At 48.2% G+C, this 16,303-nt stretch overlaps 1 protein-coding gene across 4 annotated transcripts in view; it reads left to right on the top strand.

Moving 5' to 3' along the window:
- Positions 1-15,061, top strand: part of vps13c (vacuolar protein sorting 13 homolog C) — a 47,408-nt gene extending 32,347 nt beyond the window's left edge. For 3 of the 4 annotated variants that reach the window (XM_079339705.1, XM_079339704.1, XM_079339703.1), the window contains 29 exons: positions 23-287; positions 382-542; positions 643-764; positions 933-1,230; positions 1,317-1,706; positions 2,237-2,341; positions 2,466-2,621; positions 2,757-2,882; positions 2,977-3,110; positions 3,259-3,385; positions 3,562-3,797; positions 3,876-4,020; positions 4,121-4,261; positions 4,348-4,429; positions 4,730-4,799; positions 5,198-5,309; positions 5,403-5,516; positions 5,606-5,739; positions 5,813-5,894; positions 6,573-6,686; positions 6,996-7,071; positions 7,382-7,545; positions 7,621-7,666; positions 7,996-8,119; positions 9,897-10,011; positions 12,178-12,269; positions 12,405-12,528; positions 13,237-13,320; positions 13,424-15,061. In XM_079339705.1, coding sequence (XP_079195831.1) covers positions 23-287; positions 382-542; positions 643-764; positions 933-1,230; positions 1,317-1,706; positions 2,237-2,341; positions 2,466-2,621; positions 2,757-2,882; positions 2,977-3,110; positions 3,259-3,385; positions 3,562-3,797; positions 3,876-4,020; positions 4,121-4,261; positions 4,348-4,429; positions 4,730-4,799; positions 5,198-5,309; positions 5,403-5,516; positions 5,606-5,739; positions 5,813-5,894; positions 6,573-6,686; positions 6,996-7,071; positions 7,382-7,545; positions 7,621-7,666; positions 7,996-8,119; positions 9,897-10,011; positions 12,178-12,269; positions 12,405-12,528; positions 13,237-13,320; positions 13,424-13,525 — 4,041 coding nt within the window. In that variant the 3' untranslated portion in view covers positions 13,526-15,061. Of the gene's footprint in view, positions 1-22; positions 288-381; positions 543-642; positions 765-932; positions 1,231-1,316; positions 1,707-2,236; positions 2,342-2,465; positions 2,622-2,756; positions 2,883-2,976; positions 3,111-3,258; positions 3,386-3,561; positions 3,798-3,875; positions 4,021-4,120; positions 4,262-4,347; positions 4,430-4,729; positions 4,800-5,197; positions 5,310-5,402; positions 5,517-5,605; positions 5,740-5,812; positions 5,895-6,572; positions 6,687-6,995; positions 7,072-7,381; positions 7,546-7,620; positions 7,667-7,995; positions 8,120-9,896; positions 10,012-10,726; positions 12,151-12,177; positions 12,270-12,404; positions 12,529-13,236; positions 13,321-13,423 lie in introns of those variants that run through there. The other variant, XM_079339706.1, reaches the window with a different exon arrangement.
- Positions 15,062-16,303: the final 1,242 nt, after the last annotated feature.

Genomic DNA, 16,303 nt, shown 5'->3' with positions numbered 1-16,303 from the left:
TCATTTGTTTTTTTCTGCTCAGGCCTTCTCAGAGGGCACAGCCTCCACGTTTGACTTCTCTCAGAAGGAGAAGGCGCCCTTCACCATCAGAAACTCTCTGGGCATTCCTCTCATCGTGCAGCACAGCGCCAGCCTGAGGCCCGTGTCGTCGCCGTCGCCGGGGAAGCTGCACGAGCTGCAGGTGGATCAGAGCATGGACCTGGAGCACTCCATGATCCGACTGTCGTCACGAGGAAAACTGTCAGCTCTGCAGCGGCAGGAGAGCTGCCTGTTCAACCTCAGCATCGGTCAGGACGCCTCACGCTCACGGCCGACACCAGGCTACGATGGAAGCAGGCTACGATGCAGTCGGGATTAACGAGCGCTCTTTTGTCCCAACAGTTCCCTCGGGTTTCAGCGAGATCGCGAACATCGCCGTGGACAAACCGGGGCGCCGCCTCTACAACATCCGCGGCCCGATGGAGCAGGACGCGGTTTCAGTGCTGATGCAGATCGATGCGGACGAGGGTAACAAGGTCATCACCGTCCGCTCGCCGCTGCAGGTGCTGACACACACACACACACACACACACACACACACACACACACACACACAGGGAACGTCACCACACAGACTTTTTTTTCTTCTGTTTTTGTTCTCAGATAAAGAATCACTTCTCGGTGCCGTTCACCATCCTCAAGTACTGTTCCACATCCAGGGGCCTGCAGACCGTCGGGCTGGCCCAACCGGAGACCGAGTTCCACATCCCGTTAGAAACGTACAGGTATCCTCACACGACCTCGTGTGTCTGCGTCTCCTAACACAGACTTCATTCAGTCGGCCGTTCCTGTTAAAATAAGTCAAATGAAGGTTGAACATTTTGCTTCTCGATGGAGCTGAAATGCAGGAAAAAAAAGAGGCGACTTCATGTTCCTCCCCGTTCCTCCACCAGGTGTCAGCTGTTTGTGCGTCCAGCCGGGAGCCTTGAAGGTCAGTACCGTGCGTCCTCCACCTGCGTGACGTGGAAGGAGCAGGTGCACCGCAGCTCCGAGGTGCAGTCCGTGCTTCAGTGTCCGGCGTCCGACAGCAGCCTGATCCCTCTGACGGTCAGCGCGCTGGCCGTCCCCGACGACCTGAGACACATCGCCAGCCACGGAGAGGACGACTGGGACCCTGCCTACGTCATCCACCTCCACCCTGTGGCCATGCTGCGAAACCTCCTGCCTTACACCGTCCGCTACATGATGGAGGTACAGAATGAAACACGGAAAAAAAGAGAGAGGAGAAATAAGATCCTGAGCTTGAGAAATCTAAATCTTACATTTTTTCTTGGCAGAACTCTGCAGACTCCTACGAGCTCCCGGAGGGCAGCACGTCCGACCTCCTGAACGCTCGTGTTGCAGGTGAGATCGTGTCCTTGGTGCTGATGAAGTATCAGGGCCGGGACTGGCACGGACACATCCGTATCGATCGGGAGATTCCCGAGTTCTTCGCCGTGTGTCTCACCTGCGACACTGACACCAGCGTCAGCATCGACGTGAGCATCCACGTGACCAGGACGTCCGGTCGCGTGCTGCTCTCCATCTTCAGCCCGTACTGGATCATCAACAAGACGTCCCGAGTGCTGCAGTACAAATCCGAGGACGTCAGCGTTAAACACCCGGCCGACTTCAGAGACATCATCCTGTTCTCCTTCAGGAAGAAGAACCTGTTCAGCAAGAGCAAGGTGAGCTGATGCTAAAGGTCCAGAAAGGTTCCTGCTTTCAGGGAAAACCAGCACTCAAATCAGATCTTGTCCTCCTTTAATCGGCCTTTGTGCTTTAAGATGGATCTCTCAGTAGTTTTATTTTGTTATTAGTTGGTTGTAAGTGTCATGTGTGTGGTTGTAAATCCACTCTGATCCTGTATTTGATCACGTCTATAAACCCCTCTATTTCAGCCCTGCTCAGAACAGGCTGTTTCTGTGTCTGTAGCTTTAAATATGTAAATGAGCTGTGTCTGGCCACACCCCCTCTCTGGAAGGGCTCGGGTGTACTCGCTGCTTTCTGGCTCCATGTCCTATTGTTTACGGTGAGAAGGCAGACTCAGAGGGCAGAACAAACACCTAGCTGTGGGAGTGTCACCCACCTGGGGGAGGGGCTACTGCCCTTTGTGATGTCATGAAGGGAACATCTCCAAACGGCCTGTTTGAGCACACATTTTCTGAAAAGTGGAGAAGAGGATTTTGCAAAACGTGTGTTGTTGTTGTTGTTTCAGCTGCAGCTGTGCGTCTCCACCAGCTCCTGGTCGGATGGTTTCTCTCTGGACACTGTGGGGAGTTACGGCTGCGTTCGCTGTCCCGCCAGCAACATGGACTTCCTGGTAATTTCAACCCACCCTCAGGATCACCATCTAATTGACCCCCCCCCCAAAAAATCCTCATTTCCATCTGAAGTCCTTTCTTCAGCTTTAGAAATGTAAATGTTGTTTTTGTTTCTGTGTCCAGGTTGGGGTGAGCATCCAGATGAGCAGCTTCAACCTGACCCGGATCGTCACCATGAGTCCCTTCTACACGCTGGTCAACAAGTCGTCGTATGAGCTGGAGGTCGGGGAGGTCACCAACCACAACTCCACCAAGTGGCACTACATGTCGTCCACCGAGGTGAGACGCGGCCCGTTCGCCGTGAGAGACGGAGTTTATAAAAAAAAACACACACACACACACTGATCCCTGAGGTCGCCGCCTCTCCATTTTGACTGTTACCATGACGACGGGTTGACGTTGTTTACATTACAGTGCCTCCCTCTGTGGCCGGAGAACACTTCAGGGAAGTTGTGCCTCCGCGTGGTTGGATCTGAATCCACCTCCAAGTACTTCTTCTTCAACAAGCAGGATAACGGCACCCTGCTGAGCCTGGACATGGTGAGCGTCTCTGCTGGACCAATCACACGAGACACTCCTCTTTGTGTGTGTGTGTGTGTTTTTTTTGAATGAGTGTGTGTGTGCGTTTCTTTAGTGCGGCGGGATCATCGTGGACGTCAACATCTCCGATCTGTCCACCGTGGTGAGTTTCAGCGACTACTATGAAGGAGCCGCTCCGGCCCTGCTGCTCAACCACACGCCCTGGGTCACCCTCAGCTACAAGCAAAGGTCAGGTGGTAACACACACACACACACACACACACACACACACACACACACACACACATACACACACACTTTGTAAGTTTAGCTGCTCCCATGCAGTGAAGTCACATTTTCAGTTGAAGCTGGAAACATCAAACTTTTTCTCCTCCAGCGGCTCATCCGTGACCCACGAGCTGAAACCGGGCCAGGCTCGGCGGTTTGTTTGGGACGACCCGGCCGGCGTCCGAACCCTCTGCTGGAACTGCATGGAACATTCTGGAGAGCTGGACCTACTGAAGGTCGGACACTTGGGGAGGAGGGGATGGGATGTGGGATTGAAAACTACCTGCAAACATTTTCTACATAAAAATGTGAAAAATAATTTCTTTTATTTTCATTAGTGGAGGATTATGGGAAAAATCCCCCGCTGACAGTCTTCCTCTGACAGTCTGTCTGTGTCGGCTCTTTGCTTCAGGACGACGTCGGTCAGTTCGCCTACGACAGCCTCTCTCAGGTCCACTGGGTGTCCTTCCTGGATGGACGCCAGCGGGTGCTGCTGTTCACCGAGGACGTGGCCGTGGTGTCGAAGGCTCGCCAGGCGGAGGAGCTCGAGCAGTTCCAACAGGAAGTGAAGGTATCGCTGCAAAACCTGGGACTGTCGCTGATCAACAACACGAGCCGGCAGGAGATCGCTTACATCGGCATCACCAGGTGAGCGCCGTCACATCGGCGGGCCGACGCGTCCGCAGGTTCAACGCGTGACACGTTTGTGCGTTTTGTGCGTTTCAGCTCAGGTGTGGTGTGGGAGATGAAGCCGAAGAATCGCTGGAAGCCCTTCAGTCAGAAAAACATCAACCTGTTGGAGAAGACGTTCCAGAGTCAGCAGGGCGGGAAGAGCGAAGGAGGCTGGGTCAAACTGGAGACCAACCTGGAGGTGAGACATCGACGCACGTGAACACACTCTCTCACACACACACACACACACACACCTCGGCATCCCTTCTTCACCTGTGTGTGACCTCACTGCTCGACAGGTGAACTTAAGCACAGCTGTCATGATGATGCGGCAGCCCATATCCTGCCAGATCCGGAGGAACTTCCTGTCTGGGATCCAGGTGGAGTTCAAACAGTCCCCTCACCAGCGCTGCCTGAGAGCTCAGCTGCACTGGCTGCAGGTAAACTGTTTACTCTCCCTCGTGTCGTCACTATGTCATGATAAATGTTCAGAACACATTACGAGCAGATGTGTTTCTGTTTGCAGGTTGATAATCAGCTTCCAGGAGCCATCTTCCCCATCGTCTTCCATCCGGTTCCTCCTCCCAAATCCATCGCCCTGGACTCAGGTGATCATTCGAGTTTCCTGCTTTTTTTATCTGTTCGTTGCAATTATTATTTTCTCTCTAAGCCAAAATATCCGCTTATTAGTCGTCCTCTTCTGGAGGCTTCCTGTGTAAAATGCTGTTATAAAATCTCACGTAGACGCTCGATGATTCACTTTTTCCCCCACCATCGTCACGTCAACGTGACGGAGCACACACACACACACACACACACACACACACACACACACACACACACACACACACACACACACACACACACGGAGTTAACGGTGTGAATGTTTCTCTTTTCTGTCCCTGCAGAGCCGAAGCCTTTCATCGACGTGTCCATCATCACCAGATTCAACGAGCACAGCAGCGTCATGCAGTTCAAGTGAGTGAAGCGCCAAAAGGTCCCGGCGAGGGGGAGGGGGGAGGGGGGGTGGTGTTCACGCCGGCTCACTGCTCCACAGCGGTGCATCGTCATCGCTCTGATCGGAGCGCTAAAGTCTCGGGCTGCGGTTGAATTTTCCTTTCAGGATGTAAAAACAGCTCAGACACGTATTTGAGTGTTTGAAAGAAAAATCCCACAATCCCTTGTGGCAACGACATTTAAAGCGACGCACGTCTCATAGCTCGAAGCAGCGGATGCACTTTTTGTTGCTTCGGTTCACCGTGGACTTCGTTGTCTTTTCCGATCAGTCTTTGACCTTTTGACCTTTTCTCGTCTGTCCATGGAGGCAGCCTCCGAGCGCTGAAACTTACTGACGCTCGTGTTTGTCTGCACGTCAGGTACTTCATGGCTCTGGTGCAGGAGATGGCGGTGAAGATCGATCAGGGCTTCCTCGGAGCCATCTTGTCTCTATTCACGCCGGCGGCCGACCCCCTGGCGGACAGGCAGAAGGTAAGAGGCGGAGCTAAAGTTCGCAGGTTTAGACTCGCTGACGCGGCGGCGGCACGCGGAGGAGGGTGACTCGTGTCTGTTTTGTCGTTCCAGACGCAGCTGCTGGAGAAAGACCTGCAGGTGCTGCAGGTGGAGCTGACGGAGGCGTCGCTCAACGACACGTCAGGACTCAGCTTCTTCGAACACTTCCACATCTCCCCCATCAAGGTGAGCGTTTCACTCCTTCCTCGTTGACCTTTAACCTTCACCACACCTGACCTGAAGATACAAACTCATTTTCACACCTGATGTTTCAGCTCCATCTCAGCCTGTCTCTCGGCTCCAGCGGCGATGACTCGGCTGGATCGGAGGTGGAGGCCATCCAGTCCTTTAACCTGCTGCTGAAAAGTATCGGCGCCACGCTGACCGATGTTGACGACCTCATCTTCAAGTGAGACACTTCCTGCTGGTCACTTTTGAGTCTTTTTTTGATGCGATGAGTTTAATGTGTCTGTCTCCGTCAGGCTGGCCTTCTTTGAGGTCAAGTACCAGTTTTACCGCCGAGACAAGCTGATGTGGGCCGTGGTCCGACACTACAGCGAGCAGGTATTACAGCTTCCTGTTTATCAGGAGCTTCCTGTGTTAGATCAGATCAGATCAGACTCAGTCTGTGTATTCACTCTCTGCACATTAAAGGTTGACGTTTTAAATGTTGAGCTCTTCGGAACAAATCTCTTTTCTACTTCCTGTTTTAGGAACTCTTGTTTAGAGATTTATAAAATCCTACATGGAGAGATAAAGTCATACTTTCCTTATTAAATATGTCACAGCTGCCATCGTCTAATTCAACTCTCAGCTCGGCGTGTCGCAAAATTCTGGGAATTTTCAAAGTTGGAAACTTTCCACGGGAATGAACAGGAATTTATGGGAATAAACAGGTTGGCGTTTAACAGGGAGCTGGAAAAATATATTTTAGCATAATTTGGACTAAAACAACCAGATTTCATGCTATTCCTAAATCACATAGCACACTAAAGTAGTGTTGTTATTTTGTATGGATGCCTGCTTAGGACAAAATAAAATGTTTATATTTATGCATGGATTTGATACTGTTTATTAAATTACCCTCAATTCAGTTAGTTCCCATAAATTCCTCAAATTTCCTCGAAAAGTTTCCAATTTGGAATATTTCCAAAAGTCCCAAGTTTACCTCCCCATGGAGAGTTTCTGGAAACTTCAGCATGAAGAAGTGAATTCCTGAGAGTTTGTTGTTTGTGGTTGCAGTTCCTGAAGCAGATGTACGTCCTGGTTTTGGGTCTGGATGTCCTGGGAAACCCGTTTGGACTGATCCGAGGTCTGTCAGAGGGAGTGGAGGCCTTCTTCTATGAACCGTTTCAGGTAATGACACACACACACACACACACACACACACACACACACACACACACACACACACACACACACACACACACAACACTGCTAACACAACCGACCCAAACAGAAGGTCAGCTTATATCAGCGACTGAGGGCTGATTCCCTGTTTCTCCTCACTGCAGGAGCTCCTTAGCTAACAGTTAGCCTAGCATGGAGTAGCTACGTCATGCATGAAGTCCCCTTCAGATATATTGCTGCTCATATATATATATATATATATATATATGATACTGTGCTACTCTGACATGAAACTGTCTGCTGTGTGTCCATCAGGGTGCTGTTCAGGGTCCAGAGGAGTTTGCAGAAGGTTTCGTGATCGGGGTCCGCAGCCTGCTGGGTCACACTGTCGGTAAGAAACTGCATCGAAACAAGACCAGCAACGTATTTCTCTCCGTCTCTCTTTGTTTGAAAGCACTTCTGTGAGTTATGTAAACTTTAAACTTTCACGGTGAAATCCGGTTATTATTAACTTTTTGTTCGCTTCGTCTGCCGCCAGCGGGCTCTCAGTCAGAACAATAAGAAAACATGACCTCGAGGCTGGCGGGGAATCATGGGAGTGATTCTCTGCGCTACCTCTCGCCTTTTCTCCGAGTACAGAACTCCTGATTTGTACTCAGATGAGTCAGTGCTGGATATGTTCTCTCACCGGCGTCCTGCAGGTGGCGCTGCAGGCATGGTGTCCAGGATTACCGGGTCGGTGGGTAAAGGTCTGGCGGCCATCACCATGGACAAAGAGTACCAGCAGAAACGACGAGAGGAGATGAACCGAACGCCCAAAGACTTCGGAGGGAGTCTGGCTAAAGGAGGAAAAGGACTGCTGAAGGTACGGACTCTGAAATTCAGTTCACCGGCTGATCTGAGGTCGGCACTTCTGTAACGCTCTCTGGCGTCTCCACAGGGCGTCGTGGGCGGAGTTACAGGCATCGTCACCAAACCTGTGGAGGGTGAGTTTTCATACACTCATTTACATCCTTTAAACAGCAACAACAAGAAACATGCAAAGGGCACTTTTATTTTTGATTTTTTGGGATGCAAGACTGGAGATTTTCCCTTTGTGATGTCACAAAGGGAGAATCTCCAAACGGCCTGTTTGAGCACACATTTTCTGAAAAGTGGAGCAGGCAGAAGACGGAGAGGATGGACTTCTCTCATCATTGTTGGGGTTTGGAGACAGACTTGGAGACACATGTTAGAGTTAGAGGAACATGGAGGAGAGGATTCTGGGTAATATGTGTGACCCTTTAAAGTGATGGTGAGTCGTGTGTTTGTGCAGGGGCGAAGAAGGAGGGAGCAGCTGGGTTCTTTAAGGGCATCGGGAAAGGCTTGGTGGGCGTGGTGGCTCGGCCCACAGGAGGCATCATTGACATGGCCAGCAGCACCTTCCAGGGCATCCAAAGGTACGCTGCTCTTCCCACTATATGTGTGTGTGTGTGTGTGTGTGTGTGTGTGTGTGTGCTTCCTGTTTGAGATAGTTTAATCTGTGTGTGTTTATTTTCTCTGATAGCTTTAGTGTTTAGGGTATAAATTGTGTGTTTGTCTACGTGCTTCTCTGTCTCTCTTATTGTCTGCTCACTAATCTTCACATGTTCTGCTTTTTGTTTTCTGTCTCGTATCGTTGTTTCCTGGAGTTTTGTTTTTTTCTTCTTCTTTTTTTCTTGTGATTTTGGTGTGTGAGTATTTCTCGTTAAGATCGCTAAAGCTTGACTTCTTCATCACACTGCTTCAAAGTCTGTCGGTCAGGTTCAGAAACGAGTCACTGCTTGGGGGGGGGGGGAAGGGGGGGGGTCAGGGTCAGGCTGACGAGTGAGATGAAGGAGGCGAGCTTCAGCGGCAGCTCATGTGTGACGTTTTGCATGGTAGTGTTGTCATGTTGCGGCCTGACGGTAAGTTGCTGCATCGTGTCAAAAAAATAAAATAAAATCTTCATCATGCCTCATTCTCACAACATCCGCCCATTGTAACAATGCTCGAAGCCCCGCCCCTTCCCTTCAGCTTGCTGCGGCATCTTGAGTCGTACAGGCCACGCCCCCCCTGAGGGATGTATCCACTCTGACTTTAAATGAATGGCGGAAAATAGTCAGAGACAGACTAAATAAAATGTTATTACCTTAAAGGTAAACAGCATGCCGAGACACTACGCTGAATGAAACGTCCAAAGTTTGACCTTTACATGACCTTTTGTGAGACGAAGATTTCCACCATCACCTAAGAAGAGACGGCGTGTCTGGTTACATGCAGGTTTGTCCGTGTTTGTGTGAATACAGCGTCAACCGTCTACCAGAAGGGCCTTAATTTATTTCAAAATAAAAGCTCAAAGCAAGTAAAGTGCCTTCAGCTGAAGACAATTCAAAATTTCAAAATAAAAGCCTCACATGTTTTATTTTAATGTTAATCATTTGACGACTTTACTGCTACACTTGCATAGCACACACACACAAACACACACACACACACACACACACACACACACACACACTACACTTTTTAAAGGCCCAAACTTTAATTTAAAATATTTTAAATTACTGTTTGTCCAGTAGCTAACAAGACAACATGATTTCATTGTGAGGAAAAACATAAAATAAGAAAGTGTTCCTGTTTGGGACTGGAGGGGCTCCGTAGTTTTATCGCTAGTAACAAATATTCAACATATATGAACCGGCGTCTAAGGGTGTATAAGTTGTGGTACAGAATCTCAACCTGCTGCTGTTTGTGGTTTGCTAAAGGAACTGAGGACGATTTAACGAGATGACCATATTAAACAAAACAAATCTGAACATCGCGATGACCTGCTTCTGTTCCCGAAACATTTCCTCAATGCCTCAGTGATCTTCATAACCCCGCCCCCCTCCCCCCTCCCCCCCTCCCCAACACACACACTCCCCTCCCCTCTGTGTGGGGCATCCATGTGTCATGTTCCACGTCAGTCAGTCAGTTCCTGATAACCTGTTGAATATTGCTGTTTCATGCTGTCACTGTAGAGGTCAAGAAAGGTGAGACACGTCACAGCATCGTGTGCACTCCACATTAAACAGCAGCGGATCAGAAACACTCACTCACTCTGATCCACTGAAGAAGAAGAGCTCATACACAGAAAGAGAAACTGATTTCTGACTGCTTTCTTCCTGCTTCATCTTCGGTCAGTAAAAAACGTTTTTCTTTTTTTGGTGACGTCAGAGTGGCGGAGTCGACGGAGGAAGTGACCAAACTGAGGCCGGTTCGTCTGATCAGGGAGGACGGGATCATCCGACCGTATGACCTGACAGAGTCGGAGGGTTTTGACCTCTACCAGGTGAGATCACTGTGACGCTCTGTTTTATAACCACGGATCCGTACGACAGTCACATGACCCCAAAAAGCCCGGCTCGCGCTGCAGGAGGTTTTTTAAAATCCTGATTTTTTAAATTCAAGTCAACATCACACACACATGTGATTCTCAAACATGCTCACGCTACAGGATGTTAAAGTCATAGCAGATCACATGATGCAGGATGTCACTAAGATGATCGTCACCTCACGTGACCTCACATGACCTCACGTGACCTCATTGGTGCCGGCTGGTTGAATTTGGGTTTGTACTGCTTTGTGCAGAAAAAAAAAACAACAACATGTATTTTGACGTTTCTGGGGAGTCGTGAACAACATGGATTGTTTATTCCTCAGTGAGAGCTGGAGGTTCGATTGTGACTCCGAGTCTTACAGTTGTCAGCGGCGTGCGTCCTCGCTCGCCATCTCTTGGTTCGTCGTCTCGTGTGACTTCTGCCCGACCGCTAACAGCTAGCAGCTAACAGCTCAAACATGTTAGGAATACATCAGGACGCCTTGATTTTTCATTGAACAAGCTGAAGAGTGTCCTTCTTCAACTCTGCTCATGTCTGCCACTAACTTCTCCTCCTCTTCTTCCTCTTCTTCTTCCTCCTCTTCTTCCTCCTCTTCCTCTTCTTCCTCTTCTTCCTCCTCTTCCTCCTCTTCTTCTTCTTCTTCTTCTTCTTTTGTTTTACATGCAGCCGGATGAGGAATAAAGACGGTTTGCTTGTCTCCACTAAATCCTTCAAGTGCTTTTAAGGACTTTATAAGACAAATCTTCTGTGTAATAATATATATTAAATAAATATATATGTATATGATGAATTGTAATTTCTACAATAATGTATAAACATTGTCAGTCTACCTTAATCAAAGACTCTTTATATAAACCTTTAAATATTTCTCTGCATGCCAAAGCCAATATCTTCCTCTCATACCTCAAACATTATTTTTTACACTCAGCTGTTTTATTACGTTTCTGTTTCTAACCATTTCTTAACAACAGTTTGTATTCTAGTTTTTATTTATGAGCATTTATAATTTCACGAGTCAGACGTTGTAAATGATTTCAAAGCACTATTTTTGTAACGGGTTGTTTTCGTTCCCTGCGAGTATATGATGTCTGTGATTCTGCCTCCGTGGTGATTTATTTGTGTTTTTAAGACATTATAATCGTCAGTGATGCAGCATGACCTCTGACCTCTCACACCGCTGTGCTGTGTGTGTAACCGTGTGTGTATCTGTGTGTGTGTGTGCTGTAATAAAACTACACTCCTGATTCTCTTTCTTCTTTACTCCTGCAAACATTTTTTTTTACTTTTCTCTCCGTCAGACGTCCCGACACGGAGCGGAGCAGGCGACCATTTTACATTTTCTGTCTCGTCACTTTTAAAGGTCAAATATTATACAAAACACTCTTCTCCATGTGCCTCTAACATGTGTCTCTAGTCTGTCTACAAACCCTCCAATGATGAGAAAAGTCCGTCCTCTCCGTCTCCTGCCTGCTCCACTTTTCAGAAAATGTGTGCTCAAACAGGCTGTTTGGAGATTTTCCCTTCATGACATCACAAAGGGCAGTAGCCCCTCCCCCAGGTGGGTGACACTCCCACAGCTAGGTGTTTGTTCTGCCCTCTGAGTCTGCCTTCTCACCGTAAACAATAGGACATGGAGCCAGAAAGCAACGAGTACACCCGAGCCCTTCCAGAGAGGGGGCGTGGTCAGACACAGCTCATTTACATATTTAAAGCTACAGACACAGAAACAGCCTGATGCTTTCTCTGAGGAGGCTGAATTACATCTACGGTTTAGAAATAATTCAGCGTGATGTGTGAACACAATCACAGATGACTGACTTCCTGGTTTTCAAGAGAAATGGTTAAATTATATCTTGTTATAAAACAAGATGGCGGACGTATCTTTAAATTGAGTTCAGTTACATCCAAACTTATCAAGACGTCAGAGGTCTTTGGACGCTCGGGTGAGAACAGGAATCCTTCACAGCAGGAGTAAAGTGTGGAGACGTAATTCAAAGTAGATCGTTCGACATGGTCGCAGATCAGGTTTGTCCTTCGCCGCAGCGCCGTCCAGCCGTCCCGTGTTTCTGTGTGTGTGTGTGTGTGTGTGTTTGAACATGTTGTGTTTTTGGTTTCAGCGCTCGGAGATCAAACAGCTGGAAGGCGAAGTGTTCAGAGATCGCTGTCAGTACCCCGGACACCGAAAGACAAACATCATTGTCACAAACAGGTAACGACCGTTACGAAGACCTGGAGTGGATTTTATTCTGGTCTCTGTTATTTTAATGTTTTCTTTGACTGTGTGGTATGTTGTGCTTTCATTGAACTGTTTGAACGAGTTGTCGTTGGTCGTGTTGTTGTGCAGGAGGGTCATGTGCGTGAAGGAGATCGACTTCGTGGGTCATTTCAACAAAGAGTGGGAGTGTCTGTTTGAGAACTTCTACCGCCCTCCCGCTGTGACGGGGACTGAGCTGAAGCTCTACTGCAAGGTACCAAAAACAAAAGGCCCGTTTCCACCGAGCGGTTCGGATCGGTTCGTCTCGGTACGACGTGTTTCCACACTAATTTCCGGGAAAGATTCCCAAATAATCCGTACCGTCCCACTTTATGGGACCCTTCCGTTGGGGTTCCAAGAATCTCGAGCCGACCGGAAAAGGTGGAGCTAAACACTGCAGTCCACTGATTGGTTGAAAGAATCGTCACTTCCTGTGTGACAATTAAGAGTCACATGCCAGTGACAGAGGAGATGAACTGCTGGATGTCTTCTTCGTTGGTTTTGTTTGTGTTGCGTTTTTCTCCTGTTTTGAATTTATGTTAGCTGTTAGCGGTTAGCTGCTATCATGTGATGCTATTATGTAGCGGCTATCGGCATCTGGCTTACACGCCGCCTACCAAATAGGGCACGGGTGGCTGTGGAAACACAAACGGGTGTGTGTGTGTGTGTGTGTGTGTGTGTGTGTGTGTGTGTGTGTGTGTGTGTGTGTGTGTGTGTGTGTGTGTGTGTGTGTGTGTGTGTGTGTGTGTGTGTGTGTGTGTGTGTGTGTGTGTGTGTGTGTGTGTGTGTGTGTGTGTGTGTGTGTGTGTGTGTGTGTGTGTGTGTGTGTGTGTGTGTGTGTGTGTGTGTGTGTGTGTGTGTGTGTGTGTGTGTGTGTGTGTGTGTGTGTGTGTGTGTGTGTGTGTGTGTGTGTGTGTGTCAGGAGCAGCAGAAGTTAAAGTTACCAAAGAGAGACAACCAGGAGCCCGTGAGGAACATCCAGCTCAGAGACACAGTCACCGCTCAGGTACACGCGGCTTCATGTCAGTATGTGTGTGTGTGTCATGTTGCCTTCTTTTTTTTTTTTTTTCCTCACCCTCCCTCCTCTCTGTTACCGTGTCGACCCACAGAAGCTGCAGGCGACCATATCGGAGGCTCAGGTGGCGCAGCAGCAGCACCGCATGGCGAGACAGAAGTCACAGCGCTTCCTGAAACCGAACAGCAAGCACTGAGGTCACTTCCTGCTGACCTGAACGCCTCACACTGCACCTTAAGGAAACCAAAAAAAAAAAAAAGTTAACAGATCCGTAACCATGGTAACGTTGTGAAAAGGAAAGTGGCACTTATTTTTATCCCCAACTTTGTTTGCACTTATTTTCCTTCGTTGTCTTTACTCTTCTTCACTTGTGTTTTAAAATCGACCTCTTCGTCACTTTTTGACCAAACGGCTGGCTGCAGCGAACGCCGACTCATCGTCCAATCAGACGTAAGAGCTGATATTTAACTCTATGAAGCTTTGTCACTGTCTCCGTCCAGACCACAACTAAAGATGTTTATATTTCGCCCAGTGATGCCGTATTATTATTTTGATGGATTCATGTTTTCGATGTGGCGTTTAATGACATCATAAGAACAGGTCAGTAGAACGCAGACGCGTAGATTAATAAAAGTTGCTTTTTTTATATTTTCTTAAAGGAAGAATCAATGTCCATAATCGTAGAGATCAGGTTTATATAAATCCTGTGTGTGTGTGTGTGTGTGTGTGTGTGTGTGTGTGTGTGTGTGTGTGTGTGTGTGTGTGTGTGTGTGTGTGTGTGTGTGTGTGTGTGTGTGTGTGTGTGTGTGTGTGTGTGTGTGTGTGTGTGTGTGTGTGTGTGTGTGTGTGTGTGTGTGTGTGTGTGTGTGTGTGTGTGTGTGTGTGTGTGTGTGTGTGTGTGAGAGTGTGAGAGTGTGTGTGTGTCCAGTGAGGACGAAGCTCGAGTGTTCAGTGTTTACTTCCTGCCAGACGTCAAAGCTTCCTCTCGCTGCTCCACAAGCAGCGCCACTGACGCCTCATTGGTCAACAAAGCTGTCAATCAATCACATCTTATATGATATAAATCTGTGTGATCAGGACTAATGATACATTTATATCACGTGTATTTAGATTTTATAATTTGATCGATGTCCATCTGTTAACATGGAGGAGGCGGAGCTTCTGATTTTGTTATGATTTGGCATTACTTCGAAGGGCGGCCATGTTGTTTTATTTGTCTACAGTCTCTGGTTGTTCTGACCCGTGTGAGAAGCGGCCTCGTGTCACGTTTTATTTTAATGGCGGCGTGTTCTTAAAGGAACATGACACCCTGTCGCGCAGACTCGAACATGACAGCTGGAGGACTTTTTTTATTTTTGTTTCGCCACTTCGCCGCACGTTTGAAGATGAAGCCATGAAAAGAACATTTTGCACTAAAAGAAGAAATAATGATGCAATAATAATGAGTGTGGATAATAATGAGTGTGTGCTGCCATGCTTCTTCAGAAAAAACAAAACGAATTAACCACTAAAGCTTTGATGAATGTCGATCACAGGAGACAGAAGTCAAATCATTAGGAAATGAAACTACTGTCAGTGAGAACAAACGAAGGTGTCGAGGTCACCTGACCTCTTCCACTCAAACCTGCTGACTTTGACCTTCGAGTCACTTCTTTTATTTTATATCTTTGCTGTAACCAAACTTCTGTTTGTTCTTCATGTTTGTGACCTGAATAAATCTCTGAAGAACTCACGCTGTCTGCCGTCTCTTGTGTGAACCATCGCTGATTAACCAACGAGCTGATTGTTTATACATTAGAATCTGCTGATTCACTTTTTCAGATTTTTGGTTGACGTTGTCTTTAGGTCCTGACAGAAATTAATAACTCAGGTTCTCTGAAAAAGGAAACAAATACATCTGTATCAGTTTGTAAGTCTGTAAAAACTTCAACCAATGTCTGCCATGAGGTACCAATCTGATCAACCAATCACAGCCTCCCTGTCTCTCTGATGAACCAAACACAGGCCTCCCTGTCTCCCTGATGAACCAATCACAGCCTCCCTGCTCTCTGATGAACCAATCACAGCCTCCCAGCTCTCTGATGAACCAATCACAGCCTCCCAGCTCTCTGATGAACCAATCACAGCCTCCCTGTCTCTCTGCTCTCTGGTGAACCAATCACAGCCTCCCTGTCTCCCTGCTCTCTGATGAACCAATCACAGCCTCCCTGTCTCCCTGCTCTCTGATGAACCAATCACAGCCTCCCTGTCTCCCTGTTCTCTGATGAACCAATCACAGGCCTCCCTGTCTCCCTGCTCTCTGATGAACCAATCACAGCCTCCCTGCTCTCTAATGAACCAATCACAGCCTCCCTGCTCTCTAATGAACCAATCACAGCCTCCCTGCTCTCTAATGAACCAATCACTGTCTCCCTGCTCTCTGATGAACCAATCACAGCCTCCCTGTCTCCCTGCTCTCTGATGAACCAATCACAGCCTCCCTGTCTCCCTGCTCTCTGATGAACCAATCACAGCCTCACTGTCTCCCTGCTCTCTGATGAACCAATCACAGCCTCCCTGTCTCCCTGTTCTCTGATGAACCAATCACAGGCCTCCCTGTCTCCCTGCTCTCTGATGAACCAATCACAGCCTCCCTGCTCTAATGAACCAATCACAGCCTCCCTGCTCTCTAATGAACCAATCACTGTCTCCCTGCTCTCTGATGAACCAATCACAGCCTCCCTGTCTCCCTGCTCGTGCTCTAGCTCACAATCAAAGCTTGTCACCGATGACGGATCTTACACTGAGAGTTTACTCACCGCTGGATGAGACACGAGACGACGTCGTTTCTCCACGATGACGAGATGAGCTGAGGTCACCTTCTGGAGGAACGCCGCTCGTGCGTGTAAGTGAGCGGGCGTGGCTTTCCAAATCAAGCTGGTTTTGGAAAGTTACCGACCCCGACTTTAACCATAAAAACTGTCCACATGAAGAG

This window comes from Symphodus melops (genome assembly GCF_947650265.1).
Source record: "Symphodus melops genome assembly, chromosome: 3".
Classification (NCBI taxonomy): Eukaryota; Metazoa; Chordata; class Actinopteri; order Labriformes; family Labridae; genus Symphodus; species Symphodus melops.
This window is presented reverse-complemented; position numbering and strand designations above follow the sequence as displayed.